General features: G+C 40.5%; 1 protein-coding gene across 1 annotated transcript; it reads left to right on the top strand.

Annotated features, from left to right (window-relative positions):
• The first annotated feature begins 1,301 nt into the window (after positions 1-1,301).
• On the top strand, positions 1,302-21,832 carry tpd52l1 (tpd52 like 1). The gene is made up of 6 exons (XM_084000453.1): positions 1,302-1,385; positions 10,369-10,487; positions 10,662-10,810; positions 14,941-15,042; positions 18,858-18,918; positions 19,592-21,832. The coding sequence occupies exons 1-6, from the start codon at positions 1,370-1,372 to the stop codon at positions 19,712-19,714; spliced, it is 570 nt and encodes a 189-aa protein (XP_083856579.1). The 5' UTR covers positions 1,302-1,369; the 3' UTR covers positions 19,715-21,832.
• Positions 21,833-21,849: the final 17 nt, after the last annotated feature.

Here is a 21,849-nt window from a genome sequence, read left to right as displayed (position 1 = left end):
AATGGCTTTTCCTTATCTAGTCATGCACTTGCTTTAAAGACAGCAGCATTATGTCTATGTACACACCACTTTGTTTTCAATAGTATATCTGTTTAAAGAAATCTCCGCCTGATCAGAGTGCTCCTTGTTTGCACCAACAACACACTCTTCCACCTGCTGCCACTGTTCAAAATGTCTGCTGATATTATCATCGCTCACTTAGCAACAAACACTGTTTTCACCTGAGGATCTGACGGAGAATAAATTCAACTGGGTCAAAAGCCAAAACGATATTGGTTGACTTCTTTTTACTTTCATTCAAAAATATTTCCAACAGTTTTATTGACAGATGTGTATTATATACCCGCCTACACATACACAGAAGATACACCAACAATAAATTAAAAACCAGGAATATAAATATCAATACATGAATTGTGACAAGGTATCATTATTAATTATTTGATATTAATGCATCACACCACCAGACCATTTGTGTCGACACCTTTCCTCTCTGATTTACCTAAAGCTTTTTGAAGTACTGACTCTGTAGCATCGCCGGTTGGTGTGTCCTCATCTGCAGCCACAGTTGTGAGTACAGTTTGATGTCAGCAGGGGTCATAAGAGGGCCACAGGAGCCCATCGCCATAAGCTTCATTTATGCATCTATAATGCAAATATAACATTTTACAGTCACTGTAAAACATATTATATGACTGCATTATTTAAAATTGTATCAAGGAGTAGGTAATGTAAAAAAGAAAAGAAAAAATAAATAAATTAGCAATGACATTTTTTTAAAATCTTTACTTTACTTGTCTAATTGTCTACTTTTTGAAGTAGACAATTGTTATTATGATTTTCTTAATGTCACATAATAACAGTAATGATTGTGATTAATAGTAGTAGTAGTGGTAGTAGTAAAAGGCCTAAGGATTTTACAACAATACAAACTCCACTAGATTTCTGAAGCAACCTTCCCCACATTCATGTTAAACTTCCCTTATTTGTGATACTTTGAATATATTTAGATTATAAATGAATGCTTCTGCTTTCAGTTTTTTGTTGTTGTTAATAAACCTTTATATTAACTTCTACTTAAGGCAGTCAAGTAGAACATGACATGAATACCTGAATGCGTTTGGAGTATTTACATAAGTAGCCTACGGTATCAGCGTTTTAACCACACAAGTATATTCAGTTCAATTAAAGTGCGGTAACTTAATTGAGTGAATTACAATAGCTCGAGCTGATTGGCTCGCGCTCTAAGCTCCGCCTCGGAGATGAACAGGCGCGTGACATCCGAGGAAACCCGAGTAAATCCGGACAGAGCCCCGACACCCGGTGCGTCCCACGAGCTCCGTCAGTGAAGCTCACCTGGCCGCCGCAGATGGAGACCAGACAAGGTGAGTCTGTCAGGGTGTGTGTGAGTGTGTGACATACGACGTGTTACCTGGCGGACACACGCTACTGACCGTCGGTGCTGCGCTCTGTTTGTTTGCTGTTGATCTGATAATGAGCTGAAGTTGAATGTAGGACTGCACACGTCACAGTACGGAGGTTAGAGGAGTGTGGAGAGAAACTGGTGTAAAACCGAAAATACTAGAGTGACTGAAAAATTCAGATTTGGAGAAATAACTCTAATAATATTTTTTGCTTTTGCTTCACGTTCCCTCAAATTTCACGACTGTTAAATCTAAGAATGATTCATTCATTGAGCTGAAGATATTTTTCGTCCATTGGCTCTGGTTAAAGAGGCAAATAAGCACACATAAAGCTTCAAAATACACACACAGACACACACAGTGGGGCCAGTGTGCAGTTGGCTTGTGTTACTGTTTATCCAAGACAACAAGGAAACTCCACACCAGCGTCCTGTGTTGGGAGCTGTTTCCCTGCTGTAGAGGCTGTCTGGTGGTTTAATGCATGAGCTTTCTGGTATTTCTGGTATTTGTAGAAATTCAGCAAAGGGACAGTTTTTCCCCCACATTTTCCCACCACTCTGAAATCAGTTATATCGCCCTGTTAGCCACACATGATCTCCAGCTTCTCCACTCCCCTTGAGCCATTATAAAACTAACTAACAAGTAGCCTGTTAGTCCGTTAAACCCAGTTCACTGCTGTGGTATTCCTAGATGTTAGGTTTCATAACAAAACACTGGTTTGTGAGAGTTTGCGTGAAATTAAACAGCTTAAAAAGATACAATAGTATGAATTCTACAGTTTAAATGATATTAATCTGAACCAGAACACCCTGTATTAATTTCCTCTTAACACCTACGCACCTGAAACTAAAGATTTTGTTATGCTTTGTGTTGAATGTAAATAGTATAAGTAATACGCCTGCTTTCTTCTTTAGACCTCGTCTGTTTGGTTCATCCAAGAATAATTATCTACCAATGATTTAAATAGCTACAGCTTTGCAGCCGGTGGGATAAGTGTTTGTTTGTGCAGGTAGTTAATTGCTTTCCTTTGCGTTCCAAGTCTGAATGGGTACCTGTTATAGCACCAGGGGGGCAGGGAGGCTTTAGGGCCACAGATGGAGAAGTGCACTTATTGTGCAACATCAGGATGGTTTTCATTTATTATGGGAAACATTTTAATTCATCTATTTGGTGTGATCAAAGCTCCCCTTTATAACTCTTCCATGCAAATGCATCTTAGATGTAACCCAAAGTTCAGTCCTGGACTAAACTGATTTCTACACTGTATAGTATTTACAATGTTGTTGCTGTTGGGCCGTGCTGCGAGCAACTTGGCTGCTGGTTTAGCTTCAATTGATTTTGTAGCCATATGACCATCCCCAGGCCTCTGATTTAGCATAGCCACATGACCACTGGGCCAAATGGGAATCTTGTGACCGAAGGTATTTCACCCTGGTCAAAAAGAAGGGGGGAAGACACAGAGAGGAGAGCAAAAAGAGGGGGAAAGTGTTAGAGTGCACAGTATATACATATACTTTAAGTTATTTTGGGAGCATTTCATGCTTTTATTAGTTAGGAAGAGAAGACTAGGGGAATAACATGCAGTAAAGATCGTCTCAGTTGGGAGTTGAACATGGCAACATGGGATGTACTCGAACAACTTGACGGAATATTTGTTAAATGTTATTCAATTGATTAAAAGGCAAACCTGACAGCTTATGAAACACACACGCATGGCCTAATGTGTGTTTCCCTGAAATGAGCCTGAAAGTGTGTGGCTGTTATGGAGTCAGGTTTTACACTGAATCCTGCAAGTTAAGCTGTGGAGCTAGAGGGAAATGACTATTATTGGAACAACACTGGCCTTATGCTGGTCTGCTTCCTCCTATAGTGCTGCAGTGTGGTGTAATGAGGTGTCATCAGTTTCCAAAGTATGTAGATTGCTCAATAACCTTGGATATTCTTGCTTAGTTGCTTTAAATGTCCAACAGATCACACTGTTAACTCAGCGGGACACAGATTTGCTACTATATGCTTTTTTCCTCGATTGAATTTAAACTCAGAGAAGTTCAGATGTGTGCCACCAATGGTCAAACATCAGATTTCCTTTTCCTGTGCAAATGCAAACTCAGACAAGCTTCCTGCAAGCCAGATCCCTGTGTCTGTGTTTATTGTAACCAGTGTTCTTGTCTCCTCTCGCCTCCGCTGCCTTGCTCTGCTGCAGAGCTGTACTCTAGTGTTTTGAGTGAAGCAGTGGTGGACTGGGACATGGGTCCTGGAGAGGAATGGGTTAACTCAGCCACAACCGAGGGAGAGCAGGGTAAGACTCGACTCTCCCAGATGAAAACAGCAAATCCACAGTGAATCACATGAAGCAGAAAAGTGCTGCTGCACATTGAAAACATTAGCAGGTCTATGTTACACAAGTGCAACAACATGTTTGGAAGTTTTAATTCAGAAAAACCAGTGCAGCAGCAGCATCCTCTTGTTTCATGTGAGTGAGTGTTGATTGGAGCACTAATAGTCAGGTGGAGAGTGAGTGAGTGTGGTCTGAGTGGGTAAACTGATGACAGCAAGTTTCAAATTAACCAGGAACTGTCCTTTATTTATTCATTCAGTGTGACCTTCTCTGAATGATATTTGATATGTTAACTGACATTTATTCTGGGTGACCGTCAAAGTTTCCACCTGCCCAGCACCCAGCGTGGCTATTGCCCCTGGGTCAATAGATAAACCACACGGGACAGACAAAGTAGCTATAGTAAACCATTTAGAGACCATCAGGAGTGAATATCACATCTACTGTTGTTGGAGGGTGTGTGTGTCTGTGTGTCTGTGTGTGTGCTGCATGTTCACCACATCAGCTCTGTAAAGTGGTAGTGCAGTGTTGTCTGTTGTTGTCATTTTTACTGCATGTTTACTGCCACAGAAATCACTTAATGCAGCTTCTAAGTCAGTGTTTTACAACCTTGGGGTCGGGACCCCACGTGGGGTCGCCTCGAATTCAAATGGGGTCGCCTGAAATGTCTGGTAATTGATAAAAACAAATTTACTGAAATTAAATTCAAATTAAAAACACCACACACAATCTTAAACAACTGTATTCTATACTTTAACTTTATCGAATATAAATCGAGTTCAGATAAAATGCAGCATATAAAAATATCTGAGCTGGCGCATCTTGATTGACGTGCAGTCACATAATGATCGCGGGGTCGCCAGAAATTTGTGATGTCAAAATAGGGTCACGAGCCAAAAAAGGTTGGGAACCACTGTTCTAAGTCAATATATCAGTTATCAGATATAAAACAGATATAAAGGAGAGTAGGCTGTGTAATGATGATGTGGATTCATCATTAGAATGCAGCAGTGGAGGTTTGTAGGATTTTCTTTGTACAAAATGTGTTAATTGATCCGATTTTTCAGGGGCGGATACCTCTCTCTTTTTTAAACATGTTAACCAGATTTCACTCTGTCCTCTTAACAGAAACTTCCTGTTTGATGTGATCTTAAAACCCCTTTAACACGACTCAGAACTTTGCATTTTTTGTCAATTAAGCTAAAACATTATCACATGAGAACTCTGTTTAGTGTGAAACACTGAAAATGTATTTAACTGTTACTTTGCTCAGGTTTGAGTCAGGGTAGGTCTTTCCGCTCCGGGGAGCAGAATTCACACAAGGAAGAGTCGACTCCTCCTGAGCTCCAAAACTCCACAGAATGGGGTAAAACTTCACCCGCAGGAGGGGAGGATCAGTGGGGACAGACGTCAATGTCCCACTCTGACAACTGGGTCATGTCCACTACTTGGGATATGCAACTGGACAGCACAGGTGAAGAGGGACGTAGATTAGACCCCGTAGAGTAGACGGTCCTTCACTGTGGTTGAACATTTACTCGTCATCATGACTGACTGGGATCGTAACGCCACGCTAGAGTCACTGAGGACAAGTCTAATCTAGAGGAAGCAAACACTGGAAGAAACAAAAAACACATTGTGGGTATGTTATAGGCAGATAGGGATAATGTTTGACTTGATGTTTTTAATTTGGTGGGTCTGCTTTAAAATAGTCAATCAGTAGAAGGAGCGACTATTTCTCCACCAGTATTTTAGTCTTGGCAGGGCGGGTGGATCACATTGGGCCTAAATAAAACAACAACAACAAGATAATACGATTAAATTGTCAACTAAATGATCAAAAGTTGACAAATGGAAACAATGAAAACGGTTTAGAGACTTAATTTCTGGTATGTAGTTGAAACGCTCTGAGATGCAGACAGTGTAGTTGGGGGCGGGGCAACGTTAATATATCTAATTATCTCATTTTGGGGGCTATAGGTGACCTCAGCTGCAGAGGTCATGGCTTGTGTGATTGACTTGTGTCAACAGGATTTGCTAAAAGTGCTGAACCAATTTACACTAAACCTGGTGGAGGATCCATCACATTTTGGGGCCAATCAGTGTAATTGACTATGAATTTAAAATTTTTCCTCCTACTGTAAGTCTGGTGCATGTTGTTTGACACTCACACTGGCCTTGGCTGAGGTCTGCACTCTACTGAGCAAATTTTCTAGTTTAATTTTAAACAGACGAAAGATATATCCAAATTGTAATCCGTGTGGATTACAAGTGGGTTTATCAGGTTTCAGTGGACAGTTCTGGTAAATAACCGTCACACAAGGATGAAATTACACATTTTATTGTGACTTTGTTCATGTTAATGAGTCAACATGTTAAAAGTCTAACAAATATCTGTTCTAGCAAAGGTCAAACAGTCTGTGGTCCATATGTACTGGAAACCAGTTCAAGATGTGAAATTGAAACTATCATGCCCCAGTAATTATTAATGGAGGGGAACCAATTGAAATGTTATAGGTTGTGATGGGAACAGTTTGTGGGTCAGACAACATGAATTTATCCCTATGGACAACGTTAAATGTTCAACCACAGTTATGACCCTCACTGTCCCTTAGGACATGATTAGCTGCAACTGTAGGTCTCCACTGGTGACACGCCTGAGCAACTTTCACAGCAATGTACAGTTCACACCATCAGTATTAATGGAATGGACAAGCATTCAAGTATTAACAGAGCCACCATGAAAGTCATTTTCTGCCTGTTCAAGACTTGTGCTTCTTAGTCTACCAGCTGTTTGGCCATTTTCTAGTTTGCAGCTGTTTTTTTTCAGCGTGAACTCAACCTCTTCACTCCTCATACCAACAGACCATACAACACACAACTGTGGAGCTCATGAACACTAAACTTTCAGCATTATGGGTTAAAAGCACCATATGTCCCATATAATTCATATTTACTAATGTAAACTGCCTCAAATTAAAACTAAAACCTTATTATATATTATTCTATGTCAAATTGAATGGAAATTAGAACAAAAATATGTCAATGTCCAAATACTCAAATCAAAGTGTAAATGGCCAAATCATCATTAAAAAATGATTAGATTTGCATGTATCTTGATGTAGATGGCTACACTGTCGCAACAAGTTTTTGCAGGACCCAAGTCTACTCTGAATCCTGCTTTGAGGGTTTATCTAACCAGTTTTTGCACAGTGAAACATATAAACTTACAAGTGCCAGCATTCCTCTAATTCCTCTCCTAGCAGTGAATTTGTCTGTCACAGCCGAGTGCAAATGACAGGGACCTTATCTTCAAACGGATCATCAGATTTTTTCACTAATTTTATTCTAAAATTGTCCATGACGAAAAGTCCGCTCACACACTGCCCCGTTTGTCTCCATGATGAATGACAAACTGGAACACACATGTGACTCTGCAGCATGAACATGCATACATTTCAACCAAGAGTGAAAACTTGGAACTTAAGACTGGTAGAAAATCTTGAAATCGTGGCTTTTCGTGGAATCTCTGAACTCTTCTCATGGCTGTGTGAGCCGGGACAAATAATCAGATTTCTCAGTGCACTTAAGACATGAAAAGCTTCTATCTGAGCCACGGGGGTTTAAAAAATGTGATTGTCCTGCTTCTGTGCAACGTAGGCAGAAATAGCTGCCTTGCTATATAGAAAGGTCCCACTTGTCCTGGTGCATGTGAGTTTAGTGCTGTTTAGCTGCAGTCGTGTGAACTGTGTGTTTGCTGCATGTGCTGCTGCTGCTGCTGCTGCTGAGCCTCATCTTTAAAGCGGTTGACTGTTTTGGTATCAACAGAACTGTCTCTACTAACCTCACTCTGTCCTCTCCTGTCTTATAATGCGACCACATCCAGAGAGGGGACACCTCACAGCAGGTACGGTTAACGCTTCATCTCCATTCTGTCAAAATGGTGTTGGCTTTTATTTTTCTTTTCTTTTCTTTTCTTTTTTTTCTTTTTAGTTTACATGCAAAACCAGGTCAACTCCAAATGCTGTGACACTGTGACCTACATGTGTTTATGTGTGTGTGTGTGGTACCTGTCTGGTCAGGATGGGCCTGTGACAATACCAGGCTAATCAGGAAGATGCAGCCAGAGTGTGTAGACTAGAGCTCCTGTTGTCTTGTGATGGCTGTTGCAGGATCAGTATCTGCAAGGTAAAGTGTCAGTCCATGTTTCAGTGACTCTGCTGCATCATACATGAGTCGGTGATAGCTGACACTTGAAGTTATTTCTTTCTCTTTTAATTATTTTAGCACAGGATCATTATCTGGAAGTGCGTGCTGGTGTTTGTGGGTGTAATTGTGTGCATGAGACACAGAGTTGCGCTCAGGAGATATAAGTATAGTGTGTGAGTCGTATAATTAGATGTTTCACAGGCAATTTCTCCCTAAACACTGTTTTCTAAATCTTTGAATGAAAACATTTTGTTCATGAAACTCTGCTGCAGAGTCTCTGCCGCTCACAACATTTGTTTTATTTGTTTTTATCTTGTTTGGAAAGATTAGATTTGATCTCTGACTGTGACTTCTTAAATCCTCCGGCTCCGAGGAACTTTTGGTTTTACATCATCATCTCTCTCATTTTAGTTCATTTTACTTCAGATTCTCCATTACTCAGTAAACCACTAAAATCAATTACTGTGAAAATGCAATGCAGTCTGCTGCCTGACATCTGAAAGCAACTTCTTTATCTGTGTGTATGTGTGTGTGTTTTCATTTTATGTGTGTGTGTGTTATGTGTGCAGCGGCCTGTAGTGTCAGTCAGTGGAGTTAAAGCAAGATAATCCACATCAGTTAATCCAGATTAGAGCTCTGCAGGCCGCAGCCGCAGATTACATAACTGTCAGACAGAGACACACAGACAGACACATTCACACAAATACAAAACCAGAGGAAAGAACAGAAAAACACACAGCAGGAATACAGGGAATAAAAAGTAGCTGAATGAAAACAGAAATGCACAAATACATGGCAGTACTTTTTTTTATTTTTTTTTTAGTATATTTGGGGGGCTTTTTATTGCCTTTAATTGATACTACAGTGGAGAGAGAGTCAGGAAATGGGGTGGCGGAGAGGGGGAATGACATGCAGGAAAGGGCCGCCCAATGCGGGATTTGAACCAGGGCCGCCCGCAGCCTCAACATGGGGCGGAAGCTCTACCAAGTGAGCTAAATGCCGCCGCGACATGGCACTACTTTGATGTTGACATTTGCTGGGGTGGGTAAGGGAAGGGGTTAATAGTTTCTTGTTTCAAATGATAGTGTTACAAAAATTGAATGGGCACATAAATTAGTATATTGGCGCAAAACAATCCTGTTAGTTTGGGTGTTTCTGTGGATGTTTGTTTCAGCTCTATGATTTGCTGCAGGAGAGAGGAAGAATACATTGTTTTAATTTCCTCACTGGAATAATGAACCGGTGTTTAAAGTGTTTGACTTGACTGACTGCACACAGTACTGTGCAAATGTTTTAGGCAGGCGTGAAAAAATGCTGTTACTGTAGGTCAGAATGCTTAATATCCATCATGCAATACCATCTGATTGGACCCAAATTTATTCACAACAACCCCAAACATTTAGCCAGTGTCATTTAGAATTATCATCAGCATAAATAAGAACAACGAGTCCTGGAAGTGATGGTGTGGCCGCCCCCCCACGGAGCCCTGAGCTCAACATCATCCAGTCTGTCTGGGATTACATGTAGAGACAGAAGGATCTGAGGAGCTCCAAGATATTTGGAAAAAACCACCGGCCCAGGTTCTTCAAAAACTGTGTGCAGGTGTACCTATCTAGAAGAAGTGATGTTGTTTTGAAGGCAAAGGGTTGTCATATTGATTGGATTTAGGATTCTTGTCTCTTTATTCTCTGCATTTTGTTAATTGATGAAAAAAAGAAGCATTCATCTTTTTTTCCACACCTGCCTAAATCCTTTGCACTTTTTAAGTCAAATTGTTATTTTCATTTACTTAAAGCAGAAGTGAGTGATCCGGTCGTTTTGGCTAATGCTGCGTTCCAGGCAGGCTTTTGAAATCGTAAATTACAGCTTCAAGTCACAACTTACGACTTTGTAGCGTTCCAGGCAACCCACTCGTGTTTTTCCGACCTGTTTTACCGGTGAAAGTCACTATAACGGCCACTCGTAACTTCCGACCCGTGAACTCGTACCAGATCAAACTGATACAACTTCACAGGACGGAAAAACACGAGTCTACGAGTTTCCTTGAACGCACCATAACAGTCCTCGTCCCTACGTCGCCACATTCACGGCGTTCCTTGGCTGCACACACAGCCCTGCATGCCGTTCTCTCTCCTCATTGGATAAAAACTGTAGGATACGATAAATGTTTTCTCTTCGGCTCAGAGCAGAGCAGAGGGACTGACAGACCCGTGTTTCGGTCCAAACACTCTATGTAAGTGATTGCTGTCGGAAGATATAACTATTTAAGACTTATATTAACACAAATATATCACTTACTTCTGTTTTAATGTATCTTTTTCTTTGAATGGACCTAACATGTGTCACCTTCAGGTGCATCCATGAACACGTCACCATGTGTGTGAATAATTCATGCAGGTTTTCTGGACTCAGACCCGCTGAGAGAGGCTGATGAGGATATGGCGTCAGAGGTCAACCTGAACAACTCCCTCATGACAGAGGAGGAGAGAGAGGAGATCCAGCAAGAACTGGCTAAAGTATGAACACACACACACACACACACACACACACACACACACACACACACACACACACACACACACACACACACACACACACACACACACACACACACACAATTTGATGGTACAGAGACAGTAAAAGAATGAGCGCTGGTTGATTGCTCTTTGTGTTTGTGTTTGTGTGTCCAGCTGGAGGAAGAGATCAACACACTGAAGCAGGTTCTGTCGTCCAAAGAGAAGCAGCACGCAGATCTCAAACAGAAACTGGGCATCACTCCTCTGAGCGAGCTTAAAAACAACTTCAGCAGAGGCTGGCATGACATGCAGAGCTCCGTAGCGTAAGTTCAATGTGTGTGTGTGTGTGTGTGTGTAAGCGTGAATCTCGTGATACAAGTTCAAGACAGATGAAGAGTTTGTAGGTTTAATTGAAGGGAGAAAGTGTGTCTTTGAGTGTCACATCGAGGGTAAAAACAGCAACACCTAACAGACTGGCTTCTTTGTTTGCTGTCAACACTGTCGGCCTTTACAGGACCAACACAAAGAGAGTAAACAGACACATTAAGAGCAGGTATTCATCCGGCTATAACATCCTCCTAACTGAGGCTCATTTAGAAACAGAGCGATCAGAAAACCTAATTAAAAAGACATGAGCAGCACAGCATGTGAGTGACTTGTTATCAGCTGCGCTCACCGTAACAGACAGCATGAATCTGATTTAAAACACATCAAACGGCGCCGAGGGCCACCGTTGACCTTCCACCAGTTGGCTTCACGTGCCCTCTCCGGTCTGTGCTCCGCGTGTTCGTTTCCCAACCAAACAGAACCACAATCTAGTAAACAGCTTCACCTTTTAATGTTGGATTAGAAAGAAATGTTTATCACAGAGGCTCATTTCAGAAGAGTTCACGTGTTTTAGTACTTTATTGTGAAGAAAAATGATCTAATTTCCTGATCAGGCACTCAGTGCTGAGGTGTGGATCCAGAGAAGAGCAGCAGGATGGAATTTACACACCTCCCTTCTTCTTCAGTTACACTCGAGCCTGAAGATCACTTTACACACGCAGCCTCCATCCTCATCTATAATGAAGCAGCAGTGTGACCGCAGGAGGAAGAAGCAGGAGAGACACAGAGGCTTGATGCCACGAAAGTAAAAAGACAAGAGTTTATGGATTAAAAAAAAAAGACAGATGAGGGAACTGAAGAGCAAGTGGCTGAGAAATGAAACACAGGAGTCAGGGCCGTTGCTAAGAATTCTGGGCCCCTGAAAGAATACTAAAGTGGGCCCCTGACTTTTCCACTTTTTTTCTTAGACTATGTATGTATTATCATTTTTTTTATTTAGCCTACTTTGTTTTGATGCTAATGCAGCATTACTATGAGTCAGAGGAGGCTGGTCCATTGAGGCAGAGGAGGTTGGTCCTCCTCTATTTTTGAGAGGCAAAAGGAAAATTTATTTTTTATTTAAGAAAGAGTAACTGGTTGAAATAAATCATTACCAAATCTCAGTATAATTTATAAAATATTATATATGTATTTTATCATAAAAAAAGTTTGTTTTTTGGAAGAAAATCCACTTAAAACGGCTCAACTGCGCCGCCAGCAGGCTCAGGAGACAGAGCAGGCTGTGTGAGGAGCAGGGAGCAGGAAGGTGGGGGCTCTACGGAGGTGGCAAGATTTTTACCTCCCTAACTGGCCTCGGGGCGGGATCTTCTTCCATTGACTCAATGCATTTAGGATGTCTTCATCCTGACCTGTGATTGGCTAAGACACGTAAAATGACGTCATGACGGAGGAGGCTCTTCTGTACCAATCAGCAATCAGAACACAAGATTGACAGCAGGTTGGTCCAATGACAGTTCTCCAACCCCCCTTGGTTACTGTTGCTATGTGCGCCAAACTTTCACTCCCAGCCGTGCTGCTGCTGCTCCTAGCACAAGAAATACGGAGTTTTCAGAGATATTGGCATCGATTTGAAAGGAAATATCAGCAGATTTCTGGATAAACTGTTAGGAGATATCAGAGAGAAGCAGTCAGAGAGATTGTTAATAGTTTTCAGTTACGTGACCTGGGCAGCTGGAGGGTAAACAAAGACACGACCGGACTTTTTTTTTTTTTCTCCGCCATCAGCTCAGGTAAAAGCATAGCTATATCTAAGAGGTAAAAGCCAAATATGTATGTAATTTGAGTGGAACACTTTGTTTTGTTATTAATAATTACAGATTTTCATGGTTTTTGTTTTTCCTTTTTAAATCAGAGGGTGTAAATCCCCACTGTGGCATTTACAGGTGTTGAACACTGGCCTGCTTTTTTTTTTTTTTTACATCCCACATCCAAGATCATGGCTCTGTCTTTTTCATTAGGCCTGTGTTAATCTGAAAACAGTAAGATTTAATAAAATTATGTTGTTTTTAAGAAATCTTGTAAGACATTGTTTTACTGTTTAATTTTCATTGAATATAATAAAGTAGGGAGAAGTAGTGCTATAAAATAAAATGAGGCCGTGGACTGGTGTTCCTCCTGTCCTCCCTAATTTTTTCAGTCACCAGCCGCCACTGCTATGAGTATTAATTAGGGTCTTATGCAGAATAATTCTGTCATTCAAAGATTAGACTACTGGGGTTTTTTACTGGGCGCTGGGCCCCTAGGATTATCATCACCTTTCTCCCCTATACAACGGTCCTGACAGGAGGACCAAACACTGCAGCTCTTTAAAGCCCCTGTACGGAGCTTTTAACTGGATACGCAAAAGTCTCTGGTTTCTGCTGATATGTCTCTGTTACCTACAACAGCAAATGAGCCCATCAGTGTGAAGATACGCTAATTCTAAGTAGTCTAATTCTATACCTCTGGAAGGCATGGTCGGGTCGGACCACTGACGAAACGATACGAATAGATACATTACGCTGCTAAACGACGTTTCCAAAACAAATCTACATGAGCCGGCCAGACAAACGTCTTCATGACAGTGGGAAATGCAGTCTTCATTCCGGCGCTTTCGTCCACAGGGGCCGCCAGAATCAACACTAAATGAAAAGTCTGTACAGGGGCTTTAAGCCAACATCGACTCTCAGGTTAAATCAACTGGTCAGAAATCAACATGTTTTGGTCTCCATGGCTAATTTCCTCCTTCATAACGACTTCACAGGGGTTGAAGTTTTATTTAACTCACCCGTTTCCGTATTTTAAAGATTTAAAGTTGCATATAATTGAGGGCATGGTGCTTTGAGTGACAGGTGGATGAGTGAAGTCTGGCCTCCCCCCACACACACACACACACACCCCTCCTCTTTGCTCATTTTCCCATTAGCGGTAGAGAGATCTCAGAGGTTCAAAACTGCTCTTTGGAAACCTGTGGGTGATTTCACAGAGGCTACGTTCATCTTTATTCACAGCCTATGGCTCTCTGAGGGGCAGTACTGTGGCGGTGATGAGGAACCACACAGAAGAGCTTGGTGTGTGCGCACGTTTGTACAGCACTGTAAGAGAGAAGTTGTGATTTCCTGAAGAGAAATGGTAAAAGGTTAAACGGCTGTTACACACTGAAAATGAGAGCGTCAGATGTAATACAGTGTGAGATCATGATGACAGCTGATGGTGTTATGAAACACGTCCCTTTGATGAGGCTAATGAACAAACGTACATTGATTTGACCAGTTTGTGAGTTTGTGTATGTGTGTTTATTACAATGATCTGTTTACACATCGGTGTGTGTCTGAGTACAGTAGTACATTTTTTTTTTTTTTTTTTACCATCGCTATGACCCATTGTTCCATACTTTCAACGCTTTTTCAAAACTTGTCACACTAGCACAACATCAGCCTGTGTGGGCTGTACAATTAACACATTTCTTGTTCTTTTGACACAAGATACATACATTTAACACATTTAAAATTTGTTTTAATTTCCTTTACACACAAGCTCAACTGAGACAAAAACAGTAGATGTTAACTGGTACATTTTCAATTGCTTTCACACTGTTTGTCAAAACAGAAAACCTCATGTTCAAAGCCGAACGTAAAATCTTTAAGCTCTTTTTTTGTAAAGTGTTCATTCTGCAAAGGTTCTCTGAGATAGGTTGTTCACTAACAACCTACCTGCATTTACTAAACCCAACAAAAGCAAAATGTAGAGAGGTTAAAAAAAAACTACAACACAAAACACTGTGCTGTGACTGACTAAATGTTTCTGTTGGAAGACAACCTGTGTCAGTGTTTTTGTTTTGTGAGTTGTGTTAGTGCGTTATTGTATTTTAGAAATGTGCGTATGTGTTTAGTTACCCTGTGATTTTGGGGATGAAATTAACTGTTTTAGGTGTGATGTACGTTAAAGTATTGACAAACGGGTCATAGCGATCACAAAAAAGAGTAATTTGAGCTCAACTTGCATACATGCATACATGTATGAAATAGGAACAAAGTACTGTATGTGTAATGCACCTGTTGTGTGTGTGTGTGTGTGTGTGTGCCAGTTACAAGAAGACGTCTGAGACGCTGTCCACAGCCGGACAGAAAACTTCAGCAGCCTTCAGCACCCTGGGCACCGCCCTCACCAGGAAGTTTGGAGACATGAGGTACAACACACTGTCCCATTCATTTCATCACCGCTCCCCTCTCCCCGACCTCCTAACAGCATCAGCTGTCTGTCTCTGTGACTGATCGTCTCTCACACAAACACTGGATTTTGACCAAAAGTAAATCGGTGACTGTAAAGTGAGCTCAGTTGGCATGGCACGCTAATCAATTTAGATGTTGGATTTTTCTCCTTCTCACACACACATGCCATGAATGCCTTTTTAAATTTCTGCGTCGTTCTTGTGGCTTTAGTCCTGGTCTCTTTTAAAGGGATATTTCAACATTTTGGCAAATTTGCCTATTGCCATAATCCCTATAGCGCAAGTAGTTCCTAGTATTTGCTTCATGTGTCGTAATGTTACATAATTATGCTGTACGTTATTATTATTTCATAGCGTGGTGAATGTGCAGGTCACAACTTGTCCACCAGAGCGTTTTGGAGTTGTTGGATTGTGTATTTAGTTTGATGAGGGAAACGTGGAAATACTGTGCGCCTCCGTTTTGTATCTGAGCAGCTCACATCTCTGCTCCGCTGATCTAAAAACAGCTTGCACTGACAATTAAAGGTAATGAACCTATGCTGCGTTCAAGACAAGTCAGAACTCGGATCTTTCCGATCTCCGACCTGAAAAAGTGCACGCCACCTGAAGTCGGAGAAAAAAATGCACCCCATCTTCTCCGAGAATCAGTTGTCTGACGTCACACAACAATCTGCACCCGTGCAGAACCACACCATCAACGGTAAAACATCAATCAAATGCATTTAAATGCCAAAAAAATGCCTTCCGTGAAGCACTTTGAATGCAAAGTTTGTTGACTTGGTCGGCCATGTTTTTGGTTATTCTGAGCTGGTGCGCTGTGAAGTTGAAGCTTAGAATTTTCAACTGGGTGGGAAAGATCCGAGTTCCGACGTGTTTCGAACACAGCACTACTCCTAAGACTAATAGGGATTATGGCAATAGGCGAATATACCAAAATGCCGAAATATCCCTTTAAACATAATGTGTCACCCTCATACTCAAGTGTCTTTTGCCGTCCTAGCTGTGCATTTTATGGTCCCATTATCAGCTCATCTGCACAAACCAACCCAGTTTAATCCAGCACCAATGAGTCCACAGTGTTACCTAGCTCCACATGTTTTTATTCATGCTTTCCATCTCTGAGTTCTGACTCTGGCTCTGTCCAGTTCAGAGGAGGCTGAAATTATGTAAGACCACTTTAAGCTGCTTTCTGTCGGAGCCGGAGGACTAGAGTAAAGTCTGCCTCCCTCAGCCACTTTCTTTCTCTTGTTGTCTCTCTAATGCTCTGTGCTGCTCTGTCTGAGACACAGACGTATGCATATGTCTGTATTGCTCTGTATGAAACAAAAAGAGCATCCGTGTGTGTGAGACGAGACCAGAAAGCTGCAATGAGTGGGCCCGTGTGACCTGTTGTGTTGTGAGAGTGTTGTCAAGGAAAGCTTTTGAAGGTCAGCGGACAACAGCAACATGTAACCGTACAGCAAACGTCTGCTCATCGAAGTAGAAAGAGGTTTTATTTTATTTCTGTTAGTCATGATGTGTGATTTTTGAAGTAACTTCAAGGCTGTCATTTGTAGTGACGGTCGGTGCCTCTCACAGCACTGACCTGTCGTCTGATTGGATGATGATCAAGGGTGTGTTTTAAAAGACAGAATGCCTTCAGTCATTCCTGGTAAAAAAAAAAAAAAAAAAACTGTTCCATGTGATTTTGGAAAGAAGGGAAACACAATGTGTTATTTTTGGTGTATTCCAGCATGGTTGGTCTAGAGTTACTGTTTCCACGGAGGTATGTAGTGTGTGTGTGTGTGTGTAAACAGTAAGCATGTTTGAAATTCCTGCTGTAGATACGCTTGAAGTGAGTTCTTGCATGTGATTTTGTCCCATCAATCATTTTCTGTCTTATGTTTAATTCCTAAAGAAATAAGTTAATTTATCCCATTTCCTCTCATGTATTTTGTTTTATCATTGACACGGTTTCCTCTTGGATTAATGAATAATTCACTTTCAATAATAATAATAGTATGTGTGATTAATAGATTTCGATATTGTTTATGTCTAATATACAAATAAAAGCAACGTATCTGATATAAAGTTAAAAGTCACAGTTGGATGGAAGGTGAGCCTCCTATGTAATGAATGAACCACTGGATAAATCGACAGAAAGGATGTTTTTCATCTCTGGAATAATTTCTGCTGTTGTGTTTCTCAGAAACAACAACAGACATCAAATATTTGTCTTTTCCATAGTGTTTCTGTGCAACTGTTTTTAAATTCTGTGTGATTTTCTTGCAACAACTAAACCCTTCATTCCTGTGTTTGCAGTGTGTTTATGTGTGGGAACAGATAGTGGCTCAGGGTTGTGTGTAAGGTTGTGTTTTTGTGCGTTTGTTTGTGGTGTTGAACTTCAGCAGAACTTGTACAGTTCAATACAATCTGGTTCCCCACAGGTTCGCAGAATTGTTGTTTACTTCCCACTAACAGATGTGGCTGCTTCCCTGTGGTGAAGACTGAAATCAAAACAACATTAATACCAGTGGCAGTTTACTTCTTATAGAGAAATAGTTTGTACTAATAACATTAATACTAATGAGCTCTTTTGAAATTATAATGTTTTCAATCTTCCTCCATGCTTCCCAAGGTCCAACTCCATAGGGTAAGAGTCACACAGCAGATTATGCCTCATTAGTTGTTCCCAAACAAAGCAGACTTAACTCAATAGATCTCTAACTGGTTGGTACAGTATGGACTGTACAGCCGAGCAGGCAGGCAGTCAGCTGAGTCCTGTTGAGTGGATGGAGGACGGCAGATCTCAGGTCAGGTGCTCGATCGTCTCGGCACGGAACCAGATCCAATTGAGTTTGGTTTCTGATGAACCCAAATGAATTGTCCCAATGAATCATGTGAACAAACAGTGTCATGAACTTCCATGCACAAGTTGTAGCAGAGTGCTAAAGCTGAGCTACCACAGCTGACTGTCTTTTTCCATCTGATCTGAGACTGATTATGACAAGTTATGACATCAATCATTGTTCATCCTTATCTCTGTGTGAGTGATTACCTACGCTCAAGTTTCCCTGCAGAACCACTTGTTACCTTGCTGCTGTATCGTCCTAGTTCCTCCTCCATCTCCTCCATACCGTAGACACGATGCTTTCTCCAGCTAGCTCTGTGGGCCAGCTTTACCCTGGCTTTGTGCTTGTGTGTTGTGTGTATGTGCGTAAGATAAGATGACCTTTATTAACCCCACGTAGGGGGGGCGGAATTTACAGCCTGTGCTAATCATTAACTCCTCTCTCACCATGCTCTCTGGGGACAGCTACTCTCTCAGACAGTCTATGAGCATGCCCACCATGAGGTAACCAGCCTGTGATTGCTCCGTATGTGTGTGTTGCTGTTTTTTTGTTTTGTTTTTTTGCCGTTTTATACCAGAATTTCCACTTTCTATTTCTGAGTTTTTATTTAAATTAAGGTTGAGTTATTTGCTTATATTTCTTATGTACATTAATGTGCTGCTGAATGATAAAATTTTGAAAGAAAAAATATCTGACCTCCTCCCTCTTCCCTCCCTTTGTATTGTTTTTAATTGCCTTCATTACCTTAAGGTCAAGTTTTACATGTATGTCAATACAGAAAATACATATACAGAGTAATATCTGGTCATAATTACAGTATATTAAGTCTAACAGACAGTGCTTAGTAGTGTTCTTGTCAGTGCTTTATATTTATTATTTCAGAAAGTAACTGAGATGTAAGTACATTATAGTAAACTATTCTTTTTTTATTTGTTGTCATAGAAACTCCCCCAGCTTCAAGTCTTTTGAGGAGAAAGTTGAGACTACAGTGACGACTCTCAAGGTAAACAGTGTGTGTGTGTGTGTGTTTGAGTGAGAGGGAATTTGTATTATTAAATAATCTGAACCAGATGAAGCTCCAGCATACAGTATGATGTTTAATGAAAGAACAACGTTAAACATCTTGCAAGTCAAGACAGTGTGCTGTAGCTTCCTCTGTTTCAGTTTGTTGGCCGTTCTGGTCCTCGCCAACGCACCTGTCAGCCTCTGGAGGTGTGCATAATGTTTTGAGTAGTTCAATCCTATTAAATAACCAAAACTCTTCAAAGACAGTGTGTTAGCTGCTGAACACTCAATCAAAGCTTTAAAGTCACACTGAGGATATTTTAAAATCATTGGCTATTGATTCTCACAGTGAGTGTGATACTTTATGGGCTTACAGTGTAGAAAAAGAGTCCTTATAGACCTGATGTTTAGCAATATTGTGCTGCTTACTTCTGTCTGATTTTATAATGGTCAGTTTTAATACCCTGTCTACAGTAAAAATGGTTTTAAAACTAAAGTTGTTGCAGAAACGTTCACATATAGGCTCAGATATCTCCAAAAACACTGTAGTGTTGGTCTGGTAAAACTCTGCCACCTTGAGCCCATTCACAGCACAACAAGGACAAGGAGGAGGAGGAGGAATAAGAGGAAGAGCTATTTGTTGATGAGGTTTTTTGTTTTTCTTATACCAGACAAAGGTTGGAGGGCCGTCGACCGGGGGCAGCTTTGAAGAAGTCCTCTCCTCTGCAGCAAACGCCAGCTCTCAGGACACGCCCACTAACAACTTGACGGACGACCCCGAGAGGCCGTGTTAGAGCTGCATCCACAACCATGAGACAGGACTGGAAAAAAAAAAAAAAAAGCAGAACTCTATCACTGCTCTATCACAGCACTTTGTCACGTATCTACCCAAAGCTCTGACTGAAACATTACACAATACTTTTGTTTGAATACACAAACAATCCTGTATAGACTCTAACACTAACACTCGGAGGGAATTTCCTGCAACCCTAAAAAGCTAGAAAATTGACAGCATGTGATGTTTTACCCAGGTTTGGTTGATCTATTGAAGGGCTCTTGTCACATGTCACCTGCCCTCCTGTAGCTCCAAAACCACATGTTGATCAGATTAGGTTCAAGTAGAAAAATTAAAGCCTTTGGTTGAAAAACAATGACATATGAAGATGAGCAGGTTTAAAATCAGCTCCAGGAGGCAGAAAGAAACCAAACCCCAGTGTATCTGGTTTGTATCTCTGTCACTTAAGTTGGACATTGCATAGTTTGGCTCATGTAGTGCTGAACCTGTCATCACAAGTGGAAAAAACTCAGCTGGAACGCAAAACATGAGGATATTGATTCCTTCTTTCTCCTCCTGCTATGTAAACTCCTCAGACCTGGAACATCGATAAATGTTCAACACATTTTCCACTCTTAACTTCATACCAAAAAGTATAAGATTACATGTTTAGGTTATTATTGGACATACGTGTTTGATATTAGAGGAATTGTCATTTTAATGTTACATTTTAGTATTTTTATGTATTCAACCCAAAAATCCTGGGTAAAAAATGATAGAAGTATAAATGATTTTACATGAAGATATTTTGAAAAGTCTTAAAAGGCATTGAATTCAGTTTCCTCAGGAGAAAGGCCTTAGAAGATTTTAAACAGTCTTAGATATATGATTTATTTTCTTGTTTTATCCATCCATTAGTCCAAAGGTTTACCATAGTATACAATAAAAACAAACAAACCCATAAGATCTCAACATCTTGTTGCTTAAACGAATAAGTTTGACATAACAACTAATTGTTCATCAACATAGTTCATTATACTTCAATGAACTAATCGATTACCGTAAATTCATGCAATAGTTGCAACTCAGAGATGAAAGTATTGATCATTTTAAATTAGTTAGTCAATACGTCCTTTCTATTGCTTGCTCAGGTCAAATGAATTAAATTCATTATCTTATGAAGAATTATTTTAACATACAGCTTGGAAGCATGTATGTAATGTGATGTAACTTATATTTCATCATCACAAATGCACCCAGTCTCTCTCTGAATCACACACCTGCTGCAGCCTGTTTGAATGCTGGATCACACTAATGGCTGTTCATTCACACTATAGGACAAACTGGTCCATAGGGAGCAATGAAACACTGTGCCACGTGCAGTGAAAGATGGACAAAACTATATTCTGTTAGGGTTAGTATGGGCAGTAGGGCATGTATAAATGTGATGATGAAGGACAGGTTTGGTTTTCTCATGATCCCACTATAACTTTATAAAATGAAATCTGATGCTGGATATAGAAATCCTCTGCTGACAAGACAGCCTAGACCACAGACATTTATTTTGAAAAACCAAAGAATGGTACAGTACAACTGTTATTTGAAGAGATTTCAACTTGAAATGGTCCAGAAGACTGAAAAGTTTTTCCGTTACTTGCTGACTCACTGGATAGATATACAATACGTGACATTAATACAACACCACGCTGTAACTGCTGCATACAGATGCTGTAATACAATCCTTTGCTGTAATGTGACCCTGAAAACCAGCACATGATGTTACTGCACTTTCAGAAGGTTGGTGCCACAAAAGATAGAAAAAAAAAATCTTATTGTGTTTTCTTCTTCTTTCTTCAGCTCTGTCCTGTTACTAAATAACTGAGGTAATGCATGTTCTGTCATTGGAAAATGTATTACAGTTTATAGTTTAGGTTTGTTCTTGGCTCAAAATCAAAATTGTACAAGTTGAAAAACCTTTTTACAAAAGCTTTTACTAAAACTAACACTTAAAGACATAAAATATGACATTCAAATAAAATAACTGTGTTTAACATATTCTTTTGTTTTCTCACAATTATTTACACACTGTTATAAATAACTGTTTCTCATGGCTGACGACTGGTTTTACAATGATCACAGAGACCAAAAAAACCA

The sequence above is a fragment of the Trachurus trachurus genome, assembly GCF_905171665.1.
Source record: "Trachurus trachurus genome assembly, chromosome: 24".
Taxonomy (NCBI): Eukaryota; Metazoa; Chordata; class Actinopteri; order Carangiformes; family Carangidae; genus Trachurus; species Trachurus trachurus.
The sequence above is the reverse complement of the archived record's forward strand: the minus strand, read 5'-3'. Positions and strand labels throughout refer to the sequence as shown.

Coding starts and splice junctions, on each gene's coding strand:
- tpd52l1 (XM_084000453.1), top strand. Junction 10,811..14,940: donor GACATGCAGAGCTCCGTAGC/GTAAGTTCAATG, acceptor TGTGTGTGCCAG/TTACAAGAAGACGTCTGAGA. Junction 15,043..18,857: donor AGGAAGTTTGGAGACATGAG/GTACAACACACT, acceptor TTGTTGTCATAG/AAACTCCCCCAGCTTCAAGT.